Here is a 26,987-nt window from a genome sequence, read left to right as displayed (position 1 = left end):
TGACAAACGCTATCTTACAACCACATTCAACATCATCTTACCTTATGAGTTGTCTCAGGGCCCGCCTTGTGCATGACGTTGGTTTCTGTACGAAAATAATGATCCCCGTTGGCATCGGTGGGCTCTAGACAGGAAGACGGCGTCTATGTAAACAACACGGCACAGGAAAACCACAGCAATAACTGTAGACTCATATTTCACAAACCTTTAGGCTAAAGTAAAATGTAGTCAACTTTGCACTGCATTCATTTCAAAGACAAACCTTAGTCTGTGGTGGCCATGACTTGGAGGAGGCAAATACCATCAAGCTCAGGTTTATTTATTTATTTATTGAAGTCTCTAGAAATTTAAAGTAACACATAAGCATTGAGTTAGATAACTAGATACCATCAGAGTTTGCAGTATCACCGGATGCATGCATCAGGCTGGCATGTCAAAATATTCATGAATTAACTTTGCTTGGGTTCATCCAAACATGTAACATGACTGGATGAAATTCTTCAGAACAGTTTTGAGGTCACCACTTCTGGTCAGTCAGTAACTTAACTCACTGGGCTCTGTATATGTACACATGGTGGCAGTATTCATACCCAAAATGTATCAGTTCCCCCATAAATCATGGCGACAATTTGCCATTTTACAGACAGTTGTTGTGCCTCGCTAAGAAATATTCTGGAACATAACCCACGGAAAAACAGTGAATTGTTGTTTTTACACCTTGTGTATTGCCCACATTGTTGAACCTTTCCTTGGATGCAACATTTATAGTTTTATTTAATCCCAAGTTTCCTAAATTGGTTTTCCAACCTTGAATCAATTCATAACAATGCACCAGTTCCCTATTCTCGTTCAGTTCAGTAGTCACAGGTAGATGATTATTAAGCTTTAGATATATCTAGAAACAGTTCAATACACAAATATGGTTTAGGTAGAAAATACTGTTGAGAGTCAGAATAAGGATCTGAACATCGGTGTAATTTCCTTAATGTTGAATTCCTGAATTCCTGAAGAGTTTGGTGTAGACCTGCTCTTTATGGAAATAGTCTTGAGATAACACTGCTATGAATTGGCGCTATATAAATAAAGATTGATTGATTAATTGATTGAACTTTCTCCCGTCCAAACAGGCTCCAGTTTTCATTCTGATGTTATTAAGAGAGAGATACCAGAGGTCTGCAGCCAGACCTTTATGACTGGGCCCAGTTTCAGGTCCTGCATCAGCACTTGACTCTGCAATATAAATACAGAAATCATTTCCCCCTAAGTGTACAGCTGTTAAGTAACTCATCTAGGAAACTCCCTCAAAAACAACTCTTGCAGTAACACTCAGTCACAGAAGCATAACTCCAGTTTCCAGCGTCAAGGCTGCAGTGTGTCAACACAGGAAAGTCACCCCCCATAATATTCTAGACGCATTTATTTCTGCTTACATGACAAGATAGAGGAAATGTGAATGCAAACCTAAGCGATCAGCTCTGCTACCTTGAAGCAAAGGCAGAACTACCCTGTTGTGGGAAATGATTCACAGACACATGTAACACTGTATAACACTGTGTTTGTATTAAAGCAGATTCAGTTCTACTGCACTGATGTTTCAGTGTTTCATCTCACTACACAGTGAGTACAGAAGAAGAAGGAGGGAACCTCCAAATGATTCACTACATTGCAGCAACTTAACTGTGTAACTGCTGTTTACAAATGCAAGTATGTTGTTCTTCTCATTGATAGATTTAGACCTTTATGACCCCACTTTGACATGACAGGGAACACAGAGTAGATTGTATCAGTAGATCAGGGCTGCAGTGTGACAGCTGATGGGCGTACTACGAAGTGAAATTAATGACTTAGCAAGGTATGTCAGGCCTAAAGCCAGAGTAAGAGTCACAAAGTGGCTCTCCTTTAACCTGGCTATTGCCATGGTAACTTATGCTGCCCAATTAACCTGCTGAAGTTATGGTCAAGAGAGCGTTTAGAGGCCAAAGACAAGTAAGTCTTAAGTAAGTCACGCCTCTAAACGAAGCCCTGCAATCACCAACTGTATGCATGCATTCAGTTGGTGATACAGAAAATCTGAGCAAAAATACTGCATGTCACACTATTTTTAAGGTCGCTCTTGCTCGCACTGCACTGCTAAATATGTTCACAGTGTTCCCTGGGCATTTGGCCACACTGGCCATAAAAACAGAGTAGCATTAATAAGCGTAAATTAATATTTAACTATATTATTGATCGGTATGACATTTATTGGTATGATATCAAAGGATCCCCTGGGGTCATAGGTGCTGTACCCTTCACTGGAGCCTTAAGGGGACTTTCACAGCATCGGTGTTCAGGTAAACCTTTTGGTTCTAACTTTTGTTGGGTGGTTGGTGACACATATGCACATTGCATTCAGCTACACTTGAGCTACATGTGATGGTGCTGCACATTAGACTTTGCACATTTGATGTATTCACATAGAGTGCACACTTTGTGCTTTTACACCACTAATAAGCACATTTGCTTATCTTTACCTTTGTTTCAGCACTTTCATTGTGAAATTAGCCTGACATGCCTTTGCAAATGACATGAATGTCACTACCAGTTAATGTTCACAAGTGTTGTTGCTAGACGACTCCCTTCCCACAGACGCCACCATACAGACACTGTAATGCGGCCCTCAGTAAATACAGGGTCTGAATAGAGATGACTTTTGGGGCCCCACCCCCAAGCAGGCCCGCCACACAATGTTGGCATGTGTGGTGCTCCACAACATTGCCATAATAAGGAAAGAGAGCTCCTCATGTGCCATTGGTGGCTGCGATGTTGTGAACCCCATCACCCTTGATGAGTCCACTGCCACAGACAACAGGCACTGAGCAGTTTTTTTATGTCACAAAAAAACAAAAGCAATCACTTATTTATTCATTAAAATGTTTGCCTTTGGTAGGAAAAGAGAAAATTAGTCATAAGCATACAATGTCAACCATGCTCATTATTGTTTTTTAATTAATTACACAGTACTTCATGGGCAGTTTATTCACCCTCACTCACTCACTCTTCACCCTTATTCAGTCCTACATAAACTATTTAGTTATTGTCACGGTCAAGGGAAGCAGAAAATAGAGGGAAAAGCCCAGCCACTCTTGCCCCAGTACATTGGATCCCAGAAAAAGTGTCTGTGGCGGGGAGCGCTCGGGGCAATGTGCTTCACAAAGATCTACTCACAGAGACATCAAAGAGAACTTTAGTTCACTAGGCCGCAACATCGCAACCCATGATTGTAGTGTTGGCGTATGTATGTCACTAGCAATGTTTACTTGGAGGTTAATATTCCAATCACAATCAGTTTAACAGCCCAAACAGAATAAAGGTGTTCCATATAAACACCTCGGGCCCAAACTGACTGAAAGGTGAACCAGTAGCACAGGGGTGGTGTAACCCTTTTCATAAACCAGTGTAAAGAAAAATGCTATCGTATAATCAGATGAAAAAAAAGTATGTAACCACAGCTACTACATCTGACCACCATTATCTTTAGGTAACAGTGTTACACACCTCTGTATAGACTGTTCACACCTAGGGTACAAAGGTTTTTGGAACAGAAAAATGATGTTAGATGTTAGTGGTTGGGGGGGGCAGAAGGTGAGTCAAAGAGTGCTACAGTGACTGGAGGATGGCTTGGTGCCGAACGATCGATCGATCGATCGATCGATCAACGAGTGAAAGGACACGCTCCAATTTTTTATAGACATGAAAATGTGCTGCTAGTCTTCGAACATATATCTCTATCTATATAAGACATGCCACCCTGAGATGATGTGCAGCTCCCTGTGCTGTTTTCAAGGACACTCTGGTGTTTTGCCTTTGTGGGGTTTTTGCTATGTTGTTTTTTGCACCCTTGACTAAGTGAACTTCTCTTCCACATAATTCAATTAAACTTGAAATTGGTCAAAAATGAACAAATTATGCCTTGATACTGGTTTATTTTCAAGTTGGGGACAGACTTGGTACATCCTGTTTGAGTAAACACAGGCGGCTTGAACATGCTTCAGGCACTATGACATGCGTGCCCCCCCCACAAGCACTGAACTTTACTTAGTTGGAACACTTGCCTCCTTGTATTTTATTGGCAGAGTTGCTGACATATAACCACAATAAAGTGTGAGAGATAAGGTGTACAATCCTCACTTCATGGCTTGCTTTTGTCAGCATGGTAGTATTGTTAGCTCATGGACTTCCTTACTTACTTTGGGCAAGACTTGAAATACAGCACAGAGTTGGTATCACCAAAAGATTTGATCTTTGTAACACTATTTTGCCAACATCACAGCGAAATACACCAAGCTTCACGAAACCCATTTCCTCTGTAATCATATTTAAGCTGTGTTGCTTGCATGGCAAATGTGTTAGCAAACAATTTCTTACAGTATGTACACATCCAGCAGACACAGAGTAATATTACCATTAATTTGGAGTTCAGTTTTTGTCACCTAATAAATCAAAGTCTAACATTTACTCTGCTTCCAACCCCATTTGACTCCTTAGGGAAAGCAGCTCAATGCTCCTCTATGTATTTATCTGCACACTAACTTTGTGAGTTAGCTCTCTTTAACCTGGCTGAATTGCCATAGTAAGTTAGGCTACAAACCTCACCTGGTCCGGACCAGATTCTGTTTGGAGTTTCTGCTTAGATCAGCTGTAAAGAGCGCCGCCCTCTTTCCCTCCACAATATCGTCCATGAGCGATGTAGATTCTTAGCTGGGGGAAGACGTTATACTGTATTTGTGCAAGTCATGATGCAAACATGTTGAGCTGCACATTATAGTGATGACACCAAACAAAGTCTTTGCAGTCACAGCGGCAAAAACTGTAGCACCACGTTGTCAGAGGTAACGACATATAGTCTGTTGATGAAGTAGGAAATCTGTAATATTACACATGCTGACAGATGTTCCACAGCAGATCATCCTCGCCCTGACGTGATGATGATGAATGATGAAGGCTCAGTGGTGACAAACCTCAGTGGATCAGGTTTTTATGTTTGGTCCTGAATCGCTGCAAAGTCCATTTTGCACTGCTGCTACTGTAGCTCCACTGATCCGAAAATTTGATTCATCTATTGGCATTTATTACAGATAACATATACTCATTCAAATTCATGCAAACAAATTACAGTGACTTCGATGTGTCCTTCAATACTGGACCTAAATGCACTGGAGTATGTTTGAAATATGTTTTATTAAATAACATGTCTACAATGTGCAGCTCCTATATTAGAAATAAGTAGGAGGACTGAGCGTCACTGAGTCCTAAAATAAATACACGAACTTATTCTGCAGCATCTCTCGCCTAATTCATCTCTTAATTAGCACTATTTATATTTTCCATCATAATGACCTGCTCAACTTTGCTGCATTCGGCAATTTTATGTGGAAAAAGAGTCAAATGACTCGTCGAGCAGATGTGAGGCAGAAAACCTGAGGTATCGGAGGCAGCTGATAACCACAACCAGTTGATATCTGTTATCTCTGATTGTGAGCCAGCTCACGCAAAGGAAGCCTGGCTGTGCTCAACTCTCTTTCCCTCGGGTCATCTGTTTTTTCTGTAAAAATGTCTGCCTCCTATTCCTGAAAACAAATTTGATGTGAGCAGAGATGTAGGCTGAAAAAAATGAGCTGAAAGCAGATAAAATGTTCTGTGGAGTTCAGTCTGTGGACTGAAGTCAGGAGATAATTCTCTGTTTGTATCAATTCTAATATAAACCATTAAATCAATTTAGATTCAGTGAGTTTATGTGTAAATTACTAGGGGGAAACTGACCATAAATACTTCAGGGAAATAATAATTATCAGAGATAATTCATAATTCTATTGATTAATAGTATAATGATATTGAATAATGGGACTTACTGTAATGTCCACCTTGAGGGAGCACAACTTCATCAAACAAATACAAATATACACAATTTAACTGGTTTTGTCAATTTGGAGTTATGATTAATGATTAATTTGATAACTACAACCAAAATGACCATATTGACAGCTAGTTAAAGGATTTCAGAGTCCTTGGCAGAGTAGAGGGTGGAATTATTCACTCTTATATAGCGTTAAAGGAGACAGCATTTGTAGTTAAACATGTATTAAAACATAGCAAAATGTACCTAGCCAAAGAACAATAGGGTGTGTGTGTGTGTGTGTGTGTGTGTGTGTGGGGGGGGGGGGGGGGGGGGGGGGGTGTGTGTGTGGGTGTGTGTGAGGGTGTGTGCACTTCTGAATATGCAAAGGAGGGGAAACCTCAGCTGTGTGCCAAAATGGCTGCCACTCAGACCCCCCGCTGTGTGGGTCAGAGGACGACAAAGACACCGGCCATGTGCTGGAGACTGTCCCTAGGTGGAGGTCAGTTTGTATAGGTGTTGTGTGGCAGGTTAAGGCAGGTAGCTGGGGCTGGGGCAGAGCCCATGTGAGAGCAGAGGAAGAAAAATGGGAAAACTCTACTTTTGACCTCAGGCTGTCAGAGGTCATGTGCCACACAGACTGTTGGCGATGCCCTTAGTCTAAAGAATATGTAGTTCTCACATTTTTATGCAGCAGCATTATTTTCGCCAGGTAGGCTTTAACAAGGTCCGCTGTCTCCACTTCCTCCACTGCAGAGCGGTTAAGACATTGATCTCCTGAAAACTGTGATTTTGAGATCGACCCCACGCTGCACTGGAACACACTATCTGTGTGGCGTCATCGCTCTAAAACGTCTGTCAACTTTGAACATAGCAGATAAAGTGATGTTTCATACTGGTGCAAGGTCATCCTACACAAGATGTCTTAGGATGCATTTCTTTTTCTAGCATTCAAACATGGACTTCATCATTACGTAATTCGATGACGTTATGAACACACATAAATGACATTAATTTTTTGAATCGTTTTAAATCGTCTTTTTGTCACTGGTGTTACTTGATATTTGTACTTTGATAATTATCTTTTATTTATGTTAATCAGGTTTGTTAAAAGTGATTGAATGAAATGAAACAATTGTGTATTTGCTATAACTAGGAAACATTTTTAAAACTGTCAGTAATGATGCTTTAAATATTTAAAATCCTTTATATCTTAACTTGAGTGTAGCTTAATTCAGTGGATGTAAAAAGCTTCATGAATCACTTCTGCACATCGTCAGCCACTCGTCATGTTTTTCAGTGCTACCATAGTGCTAATTTATTAGTCACACTCCTATTGTCAGTGCTATAGCTGCTGTTAGTACGTTGGTTGCTGTTTGTGTTGTCTCTCTCTCTCTCTCTCTCTCTCTCTCTCTCTCTCTCTGTCCAACCTCCACCCAACACTGACCCTGACATAAAAGCCGCCCACATTGAGCCTGGTTCTGCTCCAGGTTTCTTCCTGTTAAAGGGGAGTTCTTCCTCCACTGTGTCCTAATAAAATACCTGATGCTGCTCATGTGGGGATTCTTGAATTCTTAACGTTGAATTCCTGAATTGTTGGGTCTCACTCTTCATGAAAGAGTCTGGTCTTGACCTGCTCTTTATGTAAAGTGTCTTGAGATAACGCTGTTTTGAATTGGTAAATGGTAAATGGTCTGTATTTGTATAGACCCTTTCTAGTTATTTCAACCACTCAAAGCGCTTTACATCACATCCTCATTCACCCATTCACACATCATTCATACAGGAGGAATGTAATTTTGGAGGAGACTATTCTTTCATACTCATTCACACACTGAAGCCAGCGAGGCTTCAGGAGCAAGTTGGGGTTCAGTGTCTTGCCCAAGGACACTTCGACATGTTGACCCATAGGAACTGGGGATTGAACCTCGACCTTCTGATTGAGGGACGACCCACTCTACCACTGAGCCACAGCCGCTATTGGTGCAATATAAATAAAGATTGATTGATAGTAGCAGTAGTATTAGTATTAGTAGTAGTAGTAGTAGTAGTAGTAATAGTACTAGTAGCAGTATGTAACACCACAGACGGTAACACCAATAACAATTTTCCTGAAGAATTCATTTTACAAGATGGGCATCACAAGGCTTCAAAACTAATCTATTTAATTTAATCTATTTGTATTCGATTTATTTATTGAACAGTTCTTTACAATAACATAGAAAAGTGGGAAAACTGTTTGGCATTTCATTTCCAAAGTCATATTCTACTCTACAGTGGACAATATTCACGTTTTATTTTGAAGCAGAATTTGACATTTCATTTCCAAAGACTTAACCTGCTGCACGGTGGACAACATTCAAAAGCTAGACGTCAAACAGCAGCAACCTTCTATTGCATTTACATTTACATGTCGCCACATTATTTTGATGTCAAGTCTTTGAAAATGAAATGCCAAATGTCGTTTTTTCATTTCTAAATTATAGTAAATTGCATTTTTAGTTCAATACTGCTTGCATAAATGAACAGCCTGGGCACAGAATAAGTATGCATTTTCATTTCATTTCATTTTTATTTTTACACAAATAACACCAGTGCATATGTGGAAACTTGTGGGATCCTTTTTTCAGGTTTACATTATGTTACCAGTGAGCTCAACAAAAAGCTTTGTTTGAAAGAAATAACTGGGAAAAGACCTGTGATTCGTATCAAACATTTCTGCTGTAACTGTAAAGAGACAGTGGACTGACCGGGGACCTTTCTTCATCGATCTTTAGGAAATAGGTCAAAGGAAGTGTGACTTTCATTTCAAAAAAATATATTCTTGTTACATGGTAACACCAGTGACACGACTCCAGGAGACCTCTACTTTTATTATATATTTTAGAATACTTATACGTCATTTACATCATATAATTAATAGTTTTGTATATATTATTGCATTTAAAATGGTAGTAAAGCAATTTTTGACCTCAAAATATGACATTTGGCCGCTGTGTGTGTCGAACACTACTGCCAGGTCACATACTGTACATGACGCCTTGACTTGTCAGTGACCGCCCTTATTGTCTTTTATCTCTTATGACTGAAGTCAGACAGAGTTCAACCACTGTTTGACAGCCCTTCAGGTGCTGTAATGTTTCATGATAAGGAAGTCTTTACTCTGAACATAACTGATAAAGCCATGTCTCATGTTGGTGCAATGTCATCATTTTTTATGTTCACGCTGGAAGTTTTGTTCCTGAACGTATTCATCCCGCACTGGGTCCGAACTCCATCTCTGCACCTGCCTCTGTCCTTTTAAAAACATGAAACCTGCAGCACACTGATGTTATACCCTTATAGCATTAGTACATATTTTGTGAATGTCGTCTAACAGCCCCTTTAGCATTTGCAGGGTGATTCTCAGAGATTATCAATCAATCAATCTTTATTTATATTGCACCAATTCACAACAGTGTTATCTCAAGACGCTTTCCATAAAGAGCAGGTCTACACCAAACTCTTTAATTAGAGAGAGACCCAACGATTCAGGAATTAAGAATTCAAGAATCCCCACATGAGCAGCATCAGGTATTTTATTAGGACACAGTGGAGGAAGAACTCCCCTTTAACAGGAAGAAACCTGGAACAGAACCAGGCTCAATGTGGGCGGCTTTCTGTCAGGGTCTGTGTTGGGTGGAGGTTGGACAGAGAGAGAGAGAGAGAGAGAGAGAGACAGAGAGACAGAGAGAGACAACACAAACAGCAACCAACGTACTAACAGCAGCTATAACACTGACAATAGGAGTGTGGCTAATAAATTAGCACTATGGTAATATTGAAAAACATGACGAGTGGCTGACGATCCGCAGCAGTGATTCATGAAGCCAGAGAACCACAGCAGGAGAACCAGGACCAGGATCCACAGGAACATGAGAACCACAGCAGGAGAACCAGGACCAGGATCCACAGGAACATGAGAACCACAGCAGCAGGACCAGGACCAGGATCCACAGGAACATGAGAACCACAGCAGCAGGACCAGAAAAATAATTAGTTCAAAGATGCTTCACATCTCCACAGAGCTCTGGGGAAATGAAGCCTTTCAAGACTGTTAGACTTTTTGGAGGCATAACATTTGTTACCACATTTGTTTTGAGTGCTCCTCTGCAGAAACCTCCAACCTGGTGGATAACAAGTAGCAAAACTCTTAAAAGCACAAGCCACTTAAACTCTATGTTCCTTAGAGAAGGCAAAGCGAACCACAGTGAACAACAATGAAGATGGAACTGATACAGGTTTTCATTTCTCACTGTCGGTGGCCTTTAGGTAAAGCTCACCGTACTCTAAGTCCCACACCTCCCTCTTTACAAGTGCAGTGCTGCAGCTACTGTGCCACTCTCAGCCTACAAACAATGTACAGATTTCCGCACTATGTGCCTCTCCACACCTCGTGTGATAGATAGATACTTTATTAATCCTTTACAGGAAATTATAGTGACATACATCTCACATTACCTCAGGTATCTTCCATACTTACTACGTTAAAAGTACAATAAATAAGTACTAAAAAAGTGCAAGTGCAAAGTTATGTTTTTCCATTATAAAACCGTTTAGCAGCTGGTAAAAAAGACTTCCTGTATCTCTCAGAATTGCACCTTGATGCAATCAGTCTCTGACTGAAGGTGCTGCTATTGATCACCCTCAGGGTGATGATCAGGGAGACGTGTGTGACACTCAGGAAGACTGCTCACTTGTAACAAAGAGGTGCCCGTAGCTTTTGCAATTCATGGCGAGCCAAACCGATGAGACAGGAGCTCGACCCCTCGCACACTTGTAATGGGTGGTTAGGGTTAGGGTTAAGATAAGAGTATTCTGTAAGTACTGAACAAAAGAAGGCGGTTCCTCTTCAAACAGTGTTTTGGCTCTCCTGTGGCACCTTCTCCCCTCAGATGGTTTTGGCCCTCTGGTGGCAGACAGACAGATGGTCAGATCCAGCAGGACCACTTAATAAGACAGGAGAAAGAAAAAGATCAGCTCAGATTAAAAGAGTGACATTCATATGTAATTATGAACAATGAGGAGCCATTAGAGTTCTGACAACAAGTCAGAAGGATGTTTTTAAATGACAAAAACTGCTCTGCAAAGTTAGAACATTATATTTATCTTATATTATATTATCAAATTGTATGATATTGCAGTATTGTAGGACAGTATAGTTGTAGTAAAGCACTGTAGCTGGTTATGTGTCAGTGTCTAAAGTGAACCAATGAGTTTAAAATAAATAAAAAAAAGATTAAAATAAAACTTAATAGATTTACGGTATTTGGGACGGTGTGTGATGTGAACTGTCCCTCGTACAGGAGGGGAGTCATCATGTCTTAGCTGGAGTCTGGAGGACAAAAATAGTCTTTATTTCATGTAAGGCATAATGCCTGATGAGGTGTCCATTATCAGGAATGAATGAATGAATCCGTTCATTCCTGATTCTGGACACCTCGTTTCTACCGTGGTCATTGTCCAAGGAGAAAAATGAGCTTGTGTGTCTCCATCTTGTGGTGCTGAGAGGACGAGACAGTGAGGGAGCGGTGTGACACTCACTGTAGGGGATCATCTGGTAAACAGAGGCTCTGGCTGCATCCCTGTCGCTATGGTTACTACTGACAGGCAGTACATGGTGGGGGTCCAGCATCACTTTTTAACAGGCAGCCAATCAGAACCCAGTCACAGTGACCTCAGGCAGCCCATAATACTCTGAGTGTGGTAGATGCAGAAGTCTACATTGCTGGAGAAACGGAGAGAAGCTGTAAGGCACTCAGTCATGTCCTCTAGAAGTCTGTGTCCCAGAGGAGGTTGTGTCTGATCTTTGACTCCAGGTTCTCACGTGCACCCCAGACATGACGGTCTGCTCTGGACTCACACACTCATGCTCCAGCCTGAAGTGACGTCCGCACCTCAGCGCGCGCTCACTGCTGGATCCAATATGGCGGACACGTAGACATACAGCGGCGGCCAATGAGCGCTGTGTGTGCGCGCGTGTGTGGGCGCGTGTGTGCGTGTGTCTCAGCCCCACCATTTTCCGGACTGCGCTCCTTAATGAAAGCCGGCGGGGCGGAGACTCCTCTGTGACTTCAGCAGCCACTTTCCTCCCGCACGAGGACAAGACGCTCAGCTCCGACCAAGAAGTCCCTCTAAAGGTGAGTCAGCGCCAGTGTGTCACTGACCCGGTCCGGCCCGGGTTAAACTCGGTGTGTGTATTTGGGAGGTGTGACGTTGGGGGTTCTAGAAGCCCCGGTGGGTTTGATGTTTGATGACGATGAAGTGATTGTGAAGGAAAAGTGAGGAAAGAGAAGCAGAGCTCTTGGTCACTGTGGCAGCTGTAGTGACTGTAGCCTGGCACTAACTAGTCCCACTGCACGTCCAGAGTCACTGCTGGACTCCTCATGGACTATACTGAGTGTTGTTGTCCTCATGCATGCTCCCCACACATCCATCCCCCCCCACACACACACACTTCGACTGCCACTCCCTGGCTTCTCCCACTTTCCTTATCTCTTCAGGTTGCTCAACAGGTTTCCCTGTAGCTTGTTGTGACCGATGAGGGGAACCGGGACCAGGTCTGAGGAGAGCTGTTGGTTCTCACACACTTAGAGGACGGATGGAATGATTAGATATTGTTTATGGATCCCTCAGTCTGCTGTTACAGCAGCTCAGAGGGGACAGACAAAAGCACACAGTTAAAGAAATGGAAAATTAAATAGCAATAATATAATATATACAGAGGAAACCCTGTATAGAGTTTATGTAATGACTAATAAAGTGCTTAGGTGGTGGTTGTGGTTGGTGCAGCACAGTGTGACTGCAGTCGGGATGAAGCGCTCCTTCTTACACTTGGGGTGTATCAGCCTGTCTGAGTGGCCCACTGAAGCTGTTCTGTGGTGACTGTGGCGGAACAACACTTTACAGACACTTTCTTTCTCTTTCTCCGCCCCTCTATATTTAAGATATGCACACGCCCGAAGCCACTGTGTTTAGAATGAGAAAAAAACTGTCCCCACCCATTGGTGACATCAGAAAAGAGGTGCACACCCTGTGGACATACACTGTATCCCATAACCAAAGAAAGTGTTTCACCAGGTCTACCTGATGGCTACCAATGACTGCACCGCTGTTTCATTTTTCTCTACATGCAACAGTTCCTTCTACTTTAAAGGTAACAATAATCTCATGTTTTATTCATTCACAATATGTGAATTACATGTGGTATTGCATTTATTATTATAATCTCTATTCAGTGTTTGTATATTAATCCTGAAATCCTCTCTTTTACTGCCCACTGCTCTCTGTTTAAAGTGGCTGAAACAGGTAGGCCATTCTAGTGTTGTTTTTCAGCTAAAGTACACAGTTAGAACACCCAGTCCAGACAGCACATTTGTGGCAAATGCATCCTCTGTTTTAGTAGAATGAGCAGTGATGACGGCCAACGTTTCTGGTGTTTTCTCTCTCAAAGATGCAGATTTGGAGGATGACTCTTTCGAAATATCGACGCAGCCCCCGTGGCAGTCTTTGTTCCAGTGCAAGGACAGCAAACTCCTGCTCTTAAATGCTAAAACATTTCAGGCAAAAGACGTAGCTCGACCCTATCCTGGTAAGCTGCAGCCACACACAGCACAATAGTTAACTTTAACTTTAGCCTGTACAGACGGCACAGGGGGAAGAAACGCCCTGCGACACAGACAACTTACTGGAAATCAGTTAGGTTGATTTTTAGAGGTAAAAACATCTGTGACCTTCTTTTATGAAATGCCCCGTGATGATGAACATGAACCCCTGTTAGAAATGATCAGCAGAAATGTGAAGTGAGGCGCGAGTGTGCGTCCTGGACGACCACTGTGCAGAGCATGGCAGCAGTGACATCTGCATACGTGAATGTCACGCTGTCTCATGCTTGCAATGTGTTCAGGCAACGCTTCTCTCACGTCAAACTGTGTCAGTAGAGGATTTATAAGTGTTGTTGATCGACTACAAGGGACCGTGAAAAGAGAGGCTGCATACCTGGAATGTCACAGATGACAGCTGCACAAAACTATCAATCACAGAGCCAGTCAGACCTTCGCGTCATTCATCAAACAGCCGAAAGCAGATATTCGCCTCTGTGTTAAGCTGCACGATTCTAACTAGGTCTCTTTTTTTTATAGCAGGGGAAGTGAATGAGTACAGCGTACAAACCAAGCAGACCAAACACACGCAGTCATTTATTTTTAAAGGTCTGCTCATTCAGAGCTTCAGTACAAGTTCTTCATTTCATACCGCGCATGCACAGCCTCTTCGCTAAGATGTGTAAATCACTGATGTCTGCACGGCCGGGACAAACATCGATACTGATCACAGCAACTGAGAACTCAAAGCACATATGAAATACAGTATTATATTAAATCTGCTCTCTCCATTAAAACTGACTGAGCTTGTTTGAGTTCTCACTGCGACAGCATTCTTTAAATCATCTCACTCACCGCCACACTATAACATGATCCTCTGCCGTTCAGTGACTCCTCTGTCTCCTTTTCAGACTGCGAATTCAAAATCAAGTTTTTCAAAGACGACAGCCAGAATGAAAAGATAGGCAGAGCAGTCATGCTATATGTCGAGAAAAAAGAAGGCACCAAGATGACGGTGTGCTGCAGCGAGAACCATGACATTTTTGCTGAAGAAATGGTGAGTATTAACCGTGTTTAGTGTGTGAGGTGAGCGTCCAGTAGTTCTCTTACTAAACAAAACACACAGTCGGCCTCCAGGAAGTCTTCTTTTTTTTCTGTGATCACCCAGCAGACCGTGTCTAATCTATACCAGTGTGTGCCTCACAGAATAATGTGTGTGTGTTCTCCAAACTACAATCAGTGACTTCCTGTTGTGTAAGAGCACCAGCACACACCTGTCCCCGTCACCTCGGGCGGTGTCATCTTCACCTCACACCCCCTCAGCTCTCCCTCCACTATTACTTCATTGTGCTACCACATTTCTTGTCGTGAAATGTGTTCGAGGCATTTATTTCGGTTGCAAACGATTCGGGCCAATAATGGCTCCAGCCAGCCCTGTCCTCTGATTGGCTAAAGATGAGAGCACACCAGTGTGTTTGCTGTACGTTTGTACTACAGCGTGTTACTGAAGCTCACGTGAACTACTTGGCATTTTCAAGAAATGGACGTCTATCAGAAGTGTCCGTCTGTCTGATCATCTGTCCGTCTCTGTTACCGTGTGTGTGTGTGTGTGTGTGTGAGAGTGAGTCACTAGTGTTTTGGAGGGTGTCACGGTGGGAGGGGCAGGCCGGTCAGGGAGCAAATGGTGGGACCTCCAGCGGTGTGTGTCATTTGTGAAGAAGGCCGAGCTGTGGAAGGTGAAAACCTGTCTGCTGCTCAGTGAACCTGCTGCGTGTCCTGTGAAGTCAGTCAGGAGTGACGATCACCTGACTGCTTATTTAACAACACGCAGGGCATTGTGGGATAGCTAAACCTCCAAGACAGTCTGTCTGCATAACAAACAGGTGTTTTTGTGGTGGAGTGCAGGGGATGGATGGAGGAGGAATGAAGCTGCTCTGTAGTCTGGTGGTGTGACGGCACATGATTCTGCATCACCAGCCACGCCTCGCCTCACTGGTGTCACCGATGCTCAGCAGATGGGTACCAGTGATGCTCTCTCGTCCTGGGCAGGCACATCCATGCCAATGTGTGATGTTTCCAGTCAGGCTGCTTCCTGCTGCTCCTCTGGAAAAGAACGTCTTAAGTTTCCTAAAGAAATGCAGCCGTCTCTTGGCTGTCTGAACCAGGGTGGAGGTGTGAGAGGACCACGACAGGTTCTCTGTGATCGTGTTCACCTGTTTTTTTCTTGTCTCATTTATGTTAATCATCATCCTGTGCTGCTTTGGCCGAACAGATGACTCAGTCTGGTGTGTTTTTCAGCAGGACCTCCCAAACAACATTTGTGAAAGTCAACACAGGGCCATCTTCTACATGGCTGAACTCCCCACGTCTCTGCATGTGTTCGAGTCCTCTCTGTGCCCAAGAAGATTCCTGGGATTTCAGCATTGTGATGCCTGTCCCTCTGTGAGGAAGCTCACCTTGTGTCATAAAGCTAAAGATGAAGTGGACGAGTCCACCAACTTTGTCCTGCGTGACTGTAAAAAATGATTTCCAAAATTGCGTCAGAACAGAATCTTCATTGAGGATAAACTGCTTCATGGACACCTGCAGTACTGTGTGTCCATGAAGGGCTTGTTTCCTTTTCTTTCTGTCATTGTAGAGTATAATGAGTGTTCAGGGATCATGTAGTGAGCCAGTCTTTACCACATATTATAGTGAAAACGATTTTAATGATTTCATTACTTCCACTATCAGAACTGCGTCCACAGTAACAGTCTGCTGTACAGAAATAACAGACCGCTGTAACTGACCAATCAGAATTGAGTGGTGGAGTAATTAGTGTATGTTTAACTACGATGGAGTGGGTGTGTTGTGCGTCAGTCAGCTGGTCTACTGCTCCTTCGCTGTGTCATTGAAATGTTTTAAATTACAACTTACCTCGACATAAACAACCCAAGTGAAGTTGATAATCACATGAATAAAAGAGGTAAAATATCTGACTGAACCTAAACGAACAGTCAGTCCATTATTATGAGGTAGTGTTTTTGTATCGTTTCATTATCATACCTTTCAAACATTTGTTTTTCTTTCTTTATACATATTCATATGTTACATTGTCGTCGTGTATATTGTTATTGGTAATAAAATGTCACACCATGAGAACATCTGTAAAGCCAACTTTATTACAGTTACATTTGACTTGCCACATCTCATTTTGTGCGTATACATATATCTGAGAAGACATCAACTGAACAGACATCACAAACTGATAAGAGCTGGAAGAAGCAAACGGACCGTGAACACTGACTGCTAGAGCTCGCTCCAGCTGCACGGAGGTGACTGCTGGCATTAACATCTGCATGCATGGACTGTGTGTGTGTGTGTCTGTGTGTGTGTGTGTAGCCATTATCTGCTGAGTGAATGATGCACAGGTAGCCTTGATCAGCCCGTCCTGGTGAATCTCATCATCACGCAGGCCGACTTCAACAAAGTGACAGTGGCTGAAGTTAAGTTTTTGCCTCGTTTGCCAAGAGGTCGTAAAAACTGCCAGCAATGTTTAGATCATCAAATCAATGTCCAATTTTGAATCATATTTTCAAAATGTGTCTCTTTAATCTGCACTTTGCTAATTCACACAGCCAAAGGTGGTTGTAATTCAAACACGACTCAATATGTTACAGAGGCATTCGTATCAGTGTCACCGAGTGATGTTTTATCGGCAGAGGACGGCATGTTGCAGCTGCTCATTTCAGACCCTGCTGTGGATTAGACACCGTTTGTACGCCGCTAGACTTCATTAGCCGCCGTGCTGCAGACGCACAGGTAGGCCGAGCGCGGCTGGATGGCTTGAATTCACGATGCACTTCAGATCTTGCCTCCTTTACCTTTAATGAACCTTCAGTAGAGCAGCGGAGCAGATCAGTGAATGCTGTCAGACTTCTGCTCTCTGCACAAACCACAGTGCACCGCGGGTGTTAGTGAGTGAGGAGGGGGTCACAGCTCACATCTGTAGTGCTGCCCTGCTGTTCCTGATGGGTCTAAGAGCAAAATGTATGCGGTATGTACACATGGTGATTTAACAAAACATATTTCAGAAACCCGCCACAAAAAGGACCCGAACATGAAAACCAATAAATTAGATGTCAAACAGCACTGTCGTGTCAGACTTGATAGAAGTCATAGTTGTCTTATTGAACACATGTACGAGTTACGTCAGGACACTGGAGGTCTCTTATTTGTAGAACTGGTAGTGACAGTTTAAATTATACTGGGGATCAAAACCGACATGGGAACGCAGCTTTACTTCCGTCCACAGTGAACACAGACAGAAGCTAATGGATGCCCCATTATTACTGTAGCTAAACTGAGTAAGAACTTCATACAGAGACCAAGCCTGAATCGATCTGCATTAATTAGGGTCATTACATTTACACACCTGTGAATCACTGTAATATTGTCAGAATGATATATTTATAAAGAATTTACATGGAACACCTTGAATCTTTACAATCAGCCAGGACGAGGTTGCTCCCGTCCCGGTGTTTAGGTCCTCCTCCCGAGCTGCCCAGTCCACACTCTGATTCATTTGCTCCACAGCAGGGCGATGGCTTTACAGATGCCCACGTCGTTGTAGTTGAAGTAGCAAAGGCCGGCGAAGGTGACCGTTGACAGGAGGAAGAGACCGGCGTTGGCGGCCTTGATCTTTGCGTCCCCGTGGACGTAGTCCGTTAACACCTGCCCGATACCCCTACAGGACAGAAAGGGTGGGCGGTCAGCGGGGGGGAGACAGGCCTCAGGCTGCTTCACAAGCTCTAGGCAGCAGGACGGTGTGCGAGCGAGGGAAGAGTGTTTGTAACTGTTTGGACTGGACACAAACTCTTGCCTCTAGCCAGTCTGTTCAAGTTAACTTGTCACCTTCCATTTTTTACGTTCACGGACTCGTAGCGTCGACGTTCTGCTCAAAGAACAAGATATTGTAACGGTACAGCTGGATAAATCATTTCAATGTAAATGTCAGCCGATAAGATGAGACGACTTGATGTTTCTACACTAAAATGTCTCGCTTGGTGTCTTGGTACCAACAGAAACAACAAATCTAATCTAAGCTGAGATCTGTGTTTGCTTATGCAACGTGATGACGACTCCCTGGAGTGTTTCACGCCCCTCCAGACTGTGGGAGTCCTCCAGTTTTATTTCCATACAGAGTTGACAGAAAACTACAGCTTATTACAATCCAAGTGTTATCCTCATTGCTCCATTGGGTCCATCAGCCAAGACTTCTTCATAAATGACACACACAAGTGCTATCCGGACCATCTGTACAGTACCCACTGACATCAGGAGACCCCCCCAGTCTGAGTCCTACACCGAGGACACACGACAGGAGGCTCCAATACATCAACATCTGCACCACGTTAACCATCTCTGTCCAATATCAAGACCTTATTCCTCATATAATGCAATTTTACATGTATTTGCTCTTTAGGAATGTATCTTATATATCTTTATTTTTATGCACAGTATGTCCTCGTGTCACGGAGCTCCAATGCAAAGAATTTAACAAGACTGCCCTGGTACGAGTGGGGTGATGATAAACACTGTGAATCATGAATAAATTCAACTAGCAGCGATATCAGAACACGTAAACATCCCCCAAAAACAGGTCAGACAGGGCAAAAAACAAGCAACAACCGTTTTGGTAGATTTGCTACCAAAAAAAAAATAAAAATAAAAGATGGAGCACACCTGTGAAGTCATTAAAACCACTAAAGCCATCAGGGTTCACACCTGAGTTAAGAGAGACAGGTCAGGCTGAACGCTAAGCGATGATGGATGATTACAAGGTACAGTTTGATTTATTATTTTACCACTGGCCCTTGTTTCCTCCTCTGACTGACCAGGGTGTTTGTTTATTACCAGCGTGGCTGCCTCCGCTTCTCGCCCCTTTAGATCTACTTTTACCACCGTCACTGTATTCCACAGCAGGAGCTTTGGTCCGTGACACATCATCATACCCAACAACAGCCAATGGCCAATAAACTCCACCTTCACAAAGCTGTTAAACTTGCCACATTTAAAACCTGCATTCAAAAGGCTTTATTTCTTATTGTTCATCAGGTCCAACATTCCTCGGAGCTAGAAAATCCCATCAGACACAGGCTGCTTATCCCCGGTACCAGCTGAAACGAGGAGGCTTTCCATCCTTCTCATGTTTCAACCCATGGCGACGCCGGCGCCAAATGACATCATGGCTCGACCCTTTGAGATACGCACCTGCCCGACAGTGGTTGCTTAACGAGACTCACCTTTACTCGTGACTGGGATTTGTGGCCCACAGCTGCCACGCCGTTTAGTCTGCACCCTGACTGATGGAAGAACACGTCGCTGCGACGCTAAGCTTAAGCTGCCTTCTCAAATCTGCAAACAGAGCCGGAACTAACCGGGGATGAATTAACGGCTGCTGACAGCGGCAGCAAAACACCACCCCCAGAAACACAGAAATCCCCGAACCCCCCGGGGCACAGAGTTAGCCTTTTGTCCTGCGGGGGTCAGTGATCAAGCAAAATCGTTGCGCTAGACGGAGACCTTTGGGAAATTCATTTCTTTTGATTTGTAAAATCACAATCTGATGGCGTATGACCACAGAGGCCAGGACGACCTGGCCTGGATGCTGACAAGTCAAATTAGTGACCCAGTTCGAGCTGGACTACAAGTCCCCGTGAATCCAGTGATGAAGGACTTTACCCGCCATGTTTGTGTTTTCCCAGGATGAACGAAGTCCGAGTGAGTGTCGCTCAGATTTACTGGTCACTTTGAAGGCTGCAGTTTTGCAGAACTGCTAAACTGAATTTCTACTTCCTTATACTCAGTCTGCCCTCACTGACATCAGAAGCTCCACTCTGCCCCCAAAATGACCTTAAAGTTGTATCAACACCTTTCTGACAGAACTACCAGGGGAAGAGGAAATACAAACTTTTGCTGTGCAATTGCTGACTAAACAGGAAGTGAAGGTACGTCATTTGAAAGCAGTGACTTAGAGATGGAGGCAAAGCGAAGAGAAATTATCTGTTTCTCAACTGGAACATGGCTCTGAATATGAACCTACACACAACTTGTGTCATCAGGGTTTTCGTCTTACCAGTGTCCATGCAGGGTGAGGGCAGCGGCCAGGGAGTAGTCAATGGCAGGACAGGGGTTAAAATAGGCTACAGGTCCCATGGCCAGCAGCAGGATGCTCAGCACTCGCTCCGCTGTCCAGTGCAGGGAGGCGGCTTTGGAGCCGGAGCTCGCTGCAGAGCAAGACAAACGGCAGGATCTCAGTTAACACTTAAGGACCTGCACAGGAAGAGCATGAACAGTCGTATCCTCGCACAAAAAGATGTTGTTTTAATGTTTTTTAATCTGACTCAGCCACATTTTCCTTTACCTGGCCAGATAATTGTGATCCATTGATACCTCTGTCATGTCAGTGGTGGGAACCTGAAGCTACAGCCAGTCATGGACGGACTACGTGTCTCTTTCAGGGAGATTTTGCAGATGAGCCACAACTCTCAAACACAAAAACAACCTGAGATGTCGTCTTTTGTTTTTCCAACAAGAAACGGCCCCTCACACAGGGGGCCCAAGGGGTTGGGGGGCCTGGTATGTCCGTTCACTGTTCCCCATCAATGGTGCCAACAGCTGGTTAGCATAGCTTAGCACAAAGAGATGAAACAGGGGAAAAGAGCAAAAAAACCCACCTCCCAGCACCTCTAAAGCTCTCTGATGAACAGATGATGGCTTGTGTGTTTAAGCTGAACCAAAGCAGAAGTGTCAACGGACACGCTGTGGTTTTAAGGGTGCTTATATTCTGGGACGTTCTTTTTATTGGGGACACAGAAAGAAATGGGAAATACTTAGAGAAAAACAGAAGTGCTAAATACATTTTACACATCTGTTTTTATGCCCTCAGAGGAATATCAGCAGGGGCCTCAGAGAGAGAACCTAACATCACTACCGTGTTGGAGCTGCCTCGCGTTTAATGGACAGATATGTGAGTGGGATCGACCTCATCATCTAACTTTCAACAGGATGTGCATCCCAAAAGCTGAACTCTTCCTTTAATAAATGATCACTCCATGTTAAACACAGCAGGGCACTACTTTTAACTTTCTAGTTTTTTTAAAACAATGCCTAATGGTGACCTGACACTGCACTTGCAGGTTAAAATATGAACTTTAGCCGTTCATTCGACAGTGTGACAAAAGAAGCTCTTGTGGGAACTGAAGGATCTAGTGGGCTTGACTACACTAAAAGTGAGGAGCTCTCTGCAGCATCGACTTTGACCATTACTTTTCTTAGTTTCTCTCCCCAAAAGCGCCCCCCAGTTTATGACGACCAATACTAAACTCCTGCGCTATCCCCTTAACAAAATATGCTCACAGTACCAGTGTTATATAAAGACCTCCACTGAAATACAATGCAGCGTAAAAGTGAGAAGGTTTTTTCATTCAGACCAGAGAACATCTGATTAACGACACATTTTGGTCAGCACTAAAAAAAAATGATGCGAGGTTTGAGGGTTTATTTGAAATTAAAAAGAAGAGTTTCAGTACAAATTATCAAATACCTAGAATTATGACTTTAATCAGGAGAAATAAAAACTCTGGTTTTGCTGAGCCACATTTAGTATTTAAAAGATACTTTTGGTTTTCTTGATCGAGCCTCCGCCCTTCCATCACTCTGTAGGTGACCCACTAACCTCAATAGTGGGTCACAGTGGGTGAAAGCTGCTCGCATTAAGCGCACCCCACATGAACCTGGTGTCAAAATACTGCCACCCTTCTAGCATCTGGGCTGCTAAATCTGGACCATGAAACACTGGGCATACACCATCGTTGGTCATATGCCACCTGTTTTCACGCCAAACCAGAAAAAGTGTGCCCCCTGCAAACTGACATCGCTCTAAAGACAAGTAGCGTCGAATCAATCACCATAACAACAAAAACTAATAAAGAAACGGTACCAAAAGGATCGTGCTGGACACAAATCACACACCCTCACCTGTTCATTGGTATTAATACTGGCACATTCAGCTCAGAGTGCAGTGAGGTGGATTTGACTGAACATTGTGCTGTGATACTTGGACTGAATGAGCGCTCGCTTACAATGTTCTGCGGTGATAACAGAGTTCAGTAAAAGGTGGACAAAGTGTGGCTTATAATATCTGCGGTCAAGCCGTCAGTGTGTAGGTGTCCTGTGTGTACTACTGCGGACATCGACTCGTCAACACTGACCGGACAGAGCCTGTGAAGCATGAATCCTTGCTGTCAGCAGGTAGGACTGCTCCTGGTATTTGTGTGGTACAGCCAGCGGCCTGGCCAACAAAGTGCTTTGGTAGAACAGAGCTGGAGAGAAAAGACAAAAAGTCACACTTCCAAACGGGCAAATTCAATTCGCAGCTTACCTACAGTGAACTGCAAACCACAAAATAAACTACAATACAAGTAATATAGGCATGTCATTTTAGCAGGTTAACTTAAGAAAACTTTTCTATGGAAGGCCATTTGCACAAATAACATTTTAGAGATTTCATGTTTCAGCTATTTCAGACAAAATGCCTGTTAAAAACACTGTTAACTAGAGCCATGCTCTGCCTGTCACCAGTTATCTTATCTGCAACATCTCTATCTTTCACAGGAAACAGAATCTATTTATTTATTTATTTTTTTTAAAAAACACACAAGCCAATTTCCTTTTCCTCTGAAGAAATGTTACAGTAGTAGCCACCCTTCCTGGTCTATTTCCCTCTAAATGGGCCATAATTTACTAAATAAACATCCTGCTGTGCTGAAGAAGACTGTAAACTAGAGACTGAGAGCAGAAACTCATCAGGTAAATGTTCACTGAGCTGATAAATGAGGAGAGAAGTCGGCTCATTTCCTCATTGACCTCCATCCAATCAGACTTCTGTTTGGAGCCAGTGGAGTCGCCCCCTGCTGGAGATTAGAGAGGATGCAGCTTTAAGGGTATTCAGCATCGGCTTCACTGTTCTGTCAGTCTTTTTTTTTTTTTTTTTTATCTTGATGGGGAAAATAATCCAAGTATTTTATTTTTAAAGGAAAATGAAAGAAAGGAACAAAGAAACAAGAAGATCTGTAGCAGATAGTGGAGGGCTACCCCTTGGCTTACACAAACTGTTTGACACTATTCCTCCAGAGGAAATGGACCCTTATGACACTCACCTCTTCAGAGTGGGCAAAGGGCTCAAACTTAGTGTCTGAGATCACAAATTGTTAATATAAAAAACGTGGTTTTTTGAAGTACTTGGCCTTCCATACCAAAAAGCCATCTTGACCTAAAATGAACTTTTACTGAAGGCTACTGTGCTCCTTGGTTTCCGATTTAAGCGCCGAACTGAAAACGGAGTCTTGTCATCTTACCAAATGTCTGCAGGTGAACTTTACCTGGTTTGTAATTTTGCCATTATGTTCGTCAACTTAAAATTCACAAAACTATGAATGGTGTTTGGCGTACACAACCGGGTGAGCAATGCCGTCATGGTCGGAAAGTCTGATGTCATCGTGGTAGAAAAATAAGACATACCAATCTCCGTGGGCAGGGGCAACTAGTTAACCATTTCTCTGAGAGGCTTTGGTTTACTAACCACCACCTGCTGATCACTAGAGACGGTGTTACACAGTAACAACGGCACGAAACATGCTCGCTTATCCGCAGTGGTGAACTTGAAAGAAGCAGCCTCTGTCAGCCGTGATGTGTCCGTTCACTGCCATTAATCAATATTCCTCCGCCCAGCTGTCCAGCTGCCACGTTAAAACGAGCCCCGGAGCTCAGCAGAGACAGAACCAGTGAGGACACACACACAAGTACTCACGTTTGACTCCTCTGCGACACACAGAACTCAACCTGACGATGGCCGCCATGATGATCAACCGACCAAGGTCACCACAGTCACCCGGATGTAGATGTGGCGCCGTCAGCAGCACAAAGATGGCGGATGTTAGAAAAGATCATTTCACCCTCCAACTGAGGCTTTTATTTTATTTATTATTCCAACTGACGGTAACTAGTTTGAGTCGTTTTATTGATATACACACTACATTGTGTGTGTGTGATTATGGGTTCTGTCAGGCTTTATTAATAAGTTGAGTAATATTTTGTTTTTAATCAGACTTCTCATGTGGATCATTGGGAGTGATCCCAGTGATCAGATAATGAGCTCTGACCAACCCGCTGGCTATAATGTTGACTAGTTAATTAGTTACCGTAATGGTTTCTACCCACAATCCTTTGAGTCGGCTCCTCTCACACACAAAATATCTTTGAACGCGTCACGTATTGCGTCACAAATTAATGCGCAGATCTCCAAATGACACGTGCGGGAAGCTTCGCCGTGCGGACCGCATCCTGCGGTTTGTACATCTGCGGTGTTTGGCACGGGGAAGCCGAAGGTCACCTCAGCCCACACCGGAGCAGCCTGACCGCCCCGGGACCGGCTGGTAACGCCATGGACGGGTTTGGTGATTTCAGCGCGTCCGAGAAAGCGGAAGCGACGGAGCTCCAGCGGATGATCGCGATAGAGCAGCAGAAAGCGCAGTTCCAGGCCCAGGTTGGTGTGCTAACCGTGCTAATCCACTGTGGGACAGTGAGGCCACATGTGGGGACAGGGCATCACCAGGCCGTGAACACGGAAGGCAACAGTCTGTTTACCAGGCCAGGGGCATTAGTTAAGTTGTATGTAGGCCAGGTAGGCCACATCAAAACTGAATGGTTTTTAAATGGAGTTTGGCGTGACTCCCTTTTTTTAAAATCAAAAATAGTTATGGTCATTATTCTAGGCCAGCGGTACAGATATTGATGATGACATAATATGATATAATGTATATTTGTGTGTGTGTGTGTGTGTGTGCAGTGTTGCCTCAGTAGTTCTGGTGCTGGTTTATTCTAACAGAGGAGTGATTGACAGGACAGGTTTGGTTGTCACACTGGATCTGATGTGACTGTTTTTCTTCTCTGGTGTCACAAAGATTTTTTTTAGCAATGATTTTTCTTTTTATTGTCATTTTCTCATGGCACGCATTATAGTGCATGAATTCCACTCTCAGCCACCAGAGCTGAGAGCTGTACACGTCCGCTGTAATGATCTTTTTGTTTCCACTGCAGGTGCACACTTTCACTGATGTCTGCTGGGACAAGTGTGTGGACAGTCCGGGCTCGAAGCTGGACTACCGGACTGAGACGTGCCTGCAGAGCTGTGTGGAGCGGTTCATCGACACCACGCTGACCATCACCAACCGCTTCACGCAGATGGTGCAGAAGGGCACTCATTAATGTTGGACTGTGTAGCGACATAAATAGATAGTTTTGTATTCCTAACATGTTGGTGGAGGCAGTAATGTGAAGAGGATGTGTCTGTATAACTTCCAGCTGGTGGTGCTCGAGTCCAAAATGAGTCAAAAGTGGGAAACTGCATGGTTGTAGCTGCAGCTGGAAGTACGTGTTTGACTTGAGAAGTAATGTGATGTGATGTCAGTAAAGTGACGCAGCACACTCCGGTTCACCCTCCTGTCTGTGATCCTTCAAGTACTAAAGGTGAAGCAGGGAAAGAGTCCAGCTGTGGCTGCAGTTTGTCTGAACTGAGGGCAGGTCGCCGCTGTTTAAAGGACAGATCTGGGATCACTTCCTGTGTCACAGCAGTGGGAAAACATCATGGGGTGGAGAGGGGATGTTGAGGTGAACAGCTTAGGAAACGACAACGTTAACAGCAACACTGGTTAATAACAGATTATTCTCACTTGTTTGGAACAATATTTTTTTTATTGGGGTTTTCAAACTATAACAAACGTTACATATTAATGAATGGTGAGTCTAGGCAGTAAGTACACTTTGCCATCCAATGAATAGAAAAGAAAATGATAAAGAAAACATCAGAGGTGAATATGCAAATAATTACAAAGTAGAAAACTTCAGGATCACACGAGCTACTCCACTTCCTAATCGTAGTCCGGCTGTCCGCCTCCCTCCCCAGTCTTTGGCTTTATTGATCATTACCGACATTCTGCTGCACGGAGCTCCCCCATGTATTTCCAAATACTCCCAGCCTTCCTATAATGTTTGTTTGTGTGTCCATAGCAACACATGATGAAAGATCCTTAATATATTGGCACATCTGTGGTTTGTTCACATTTGAGATGTCACTAAATATCAACGAGACACTTCCTCTGTACTTTGTGCTCAACTATTTCCCATGCAAACTGAAATAAATGTGTCCTGATGAACTGAGAAGTATAATTTATGTCTACACTTCTTCAGAATAGCAAAGTGCTTGATAATACCCTGCAAGAAAAACACCACAGGTCATTATTCATCATTTCAGTGGAGCCTTACAACAGTGTGCTTGTGCACTGGCTCTATGAAACATGATTGGTGGGAAGACAGGCAGGAGCTCTCATAATCTTAAAGCCTTATTTTGGCCTTGTGAAATGTATGGACAG

General features: G+C 43.5%; 2 protein-coding genes across 4 annotated transcripts in view; one reads left to right on the top strand and one right to left on the bottom strand.

The window, feature by feature from the left end:
* Positions 1-24,438, bottom strand: part of sdhda (succinate dehydrogenase complex, subunit D, integral membrane protein a) — a 48,727-nt gene extending 24,289 nt beyond the window's left edge. The window contains exons 1-4 of one of the 3 annotated variants that reach the window (XM_070829816.1): positions 24,368-24,438; positions 22,764-22,880; positions 20,633-20,783; positions 18,068-18,241 (exon numbers count right to left, since the gene is read on the bottom strand). In XM_070829816.1, coding sequence (XP_070685917.1) covers positions 18,076-18,241; positions 20,633-20,783; positions 22,764-22,880; positions 24,368-24,416 — 483 coding nt within the window. In that variant the 5' untranslated portion in view covers positions 24,417-24,438 and the 3' untranslated portion in view covers positions 18,068-18,075. Of the gene's footprint in view, positions 1-16,654; positions 18,242-20,632; positions 20,784-22,763; positions 22,881-24,367 lie in introns of those variants that run through there. The other 2 variants (XM_070829815.1, XM_070829817.1) reach the window with 2 other exon arrangements.
* A 500-nt stretch (positions 24,439-24,938) lies between these two features.
* On the top strand, positions 24,939-26,771 carry timm8b (translocase of inner mitochondrial membrane 8 homolog B (yeast)). The gene is made up of 2 exons (XM_070828573.1): positions 24,939-25,102; positions 25,657-26,771. Exons 1-2 carry the CDS (start codon positions 25,001-25,003, stop codon positions 25,822-25,824), a joined length of 270 nt encoding a protein of 89 aa, XP_070684674.1. The 5' UTR covers positions 24,939-25,000; the 3' UTR covers positions 25,825-26,771.
* The last annotated feature ends 216 nt before the right edge of the window (positions 26,772-26,987 follow it).

Source organism: Pempheris klunzingeri, chromosome 4, assembly GCF_042242105.1.
Source record: "Pempheris klunzingeri isolate RE-2024b chromosome 4, fPemKlu1.hap1, whole genome shotgun sequence".
NCBI classification, from domain to species: domain Eukaryota; kingdom Metazoa; phylum Chordata; class Actinopteri; order Acropomatiformes; family Pempheridae; genus Pempheris; species Pempheris klunzingeri.
This window is presented reverse-complemented; position numbering and strand designations above follow the sequence as displayed.

Bases quoted from the DNA above. Each gene is read 5' to 3' on its own strand.
- timm8b (XM_070828573.1), top strand. From the start codon at position 25,001: ATGGACGGGTTTGGTGATTTCAGCGCGTCCGAGAAAGCGGAAGCGACG. The intron at 25,103-25,656 runs GTTGGTGTGCTA...TTTCCACTGCAG, and splicing joins AAGCGCAGTTCCAGGCCCAG to GTGCACACTTTCACTGATGT.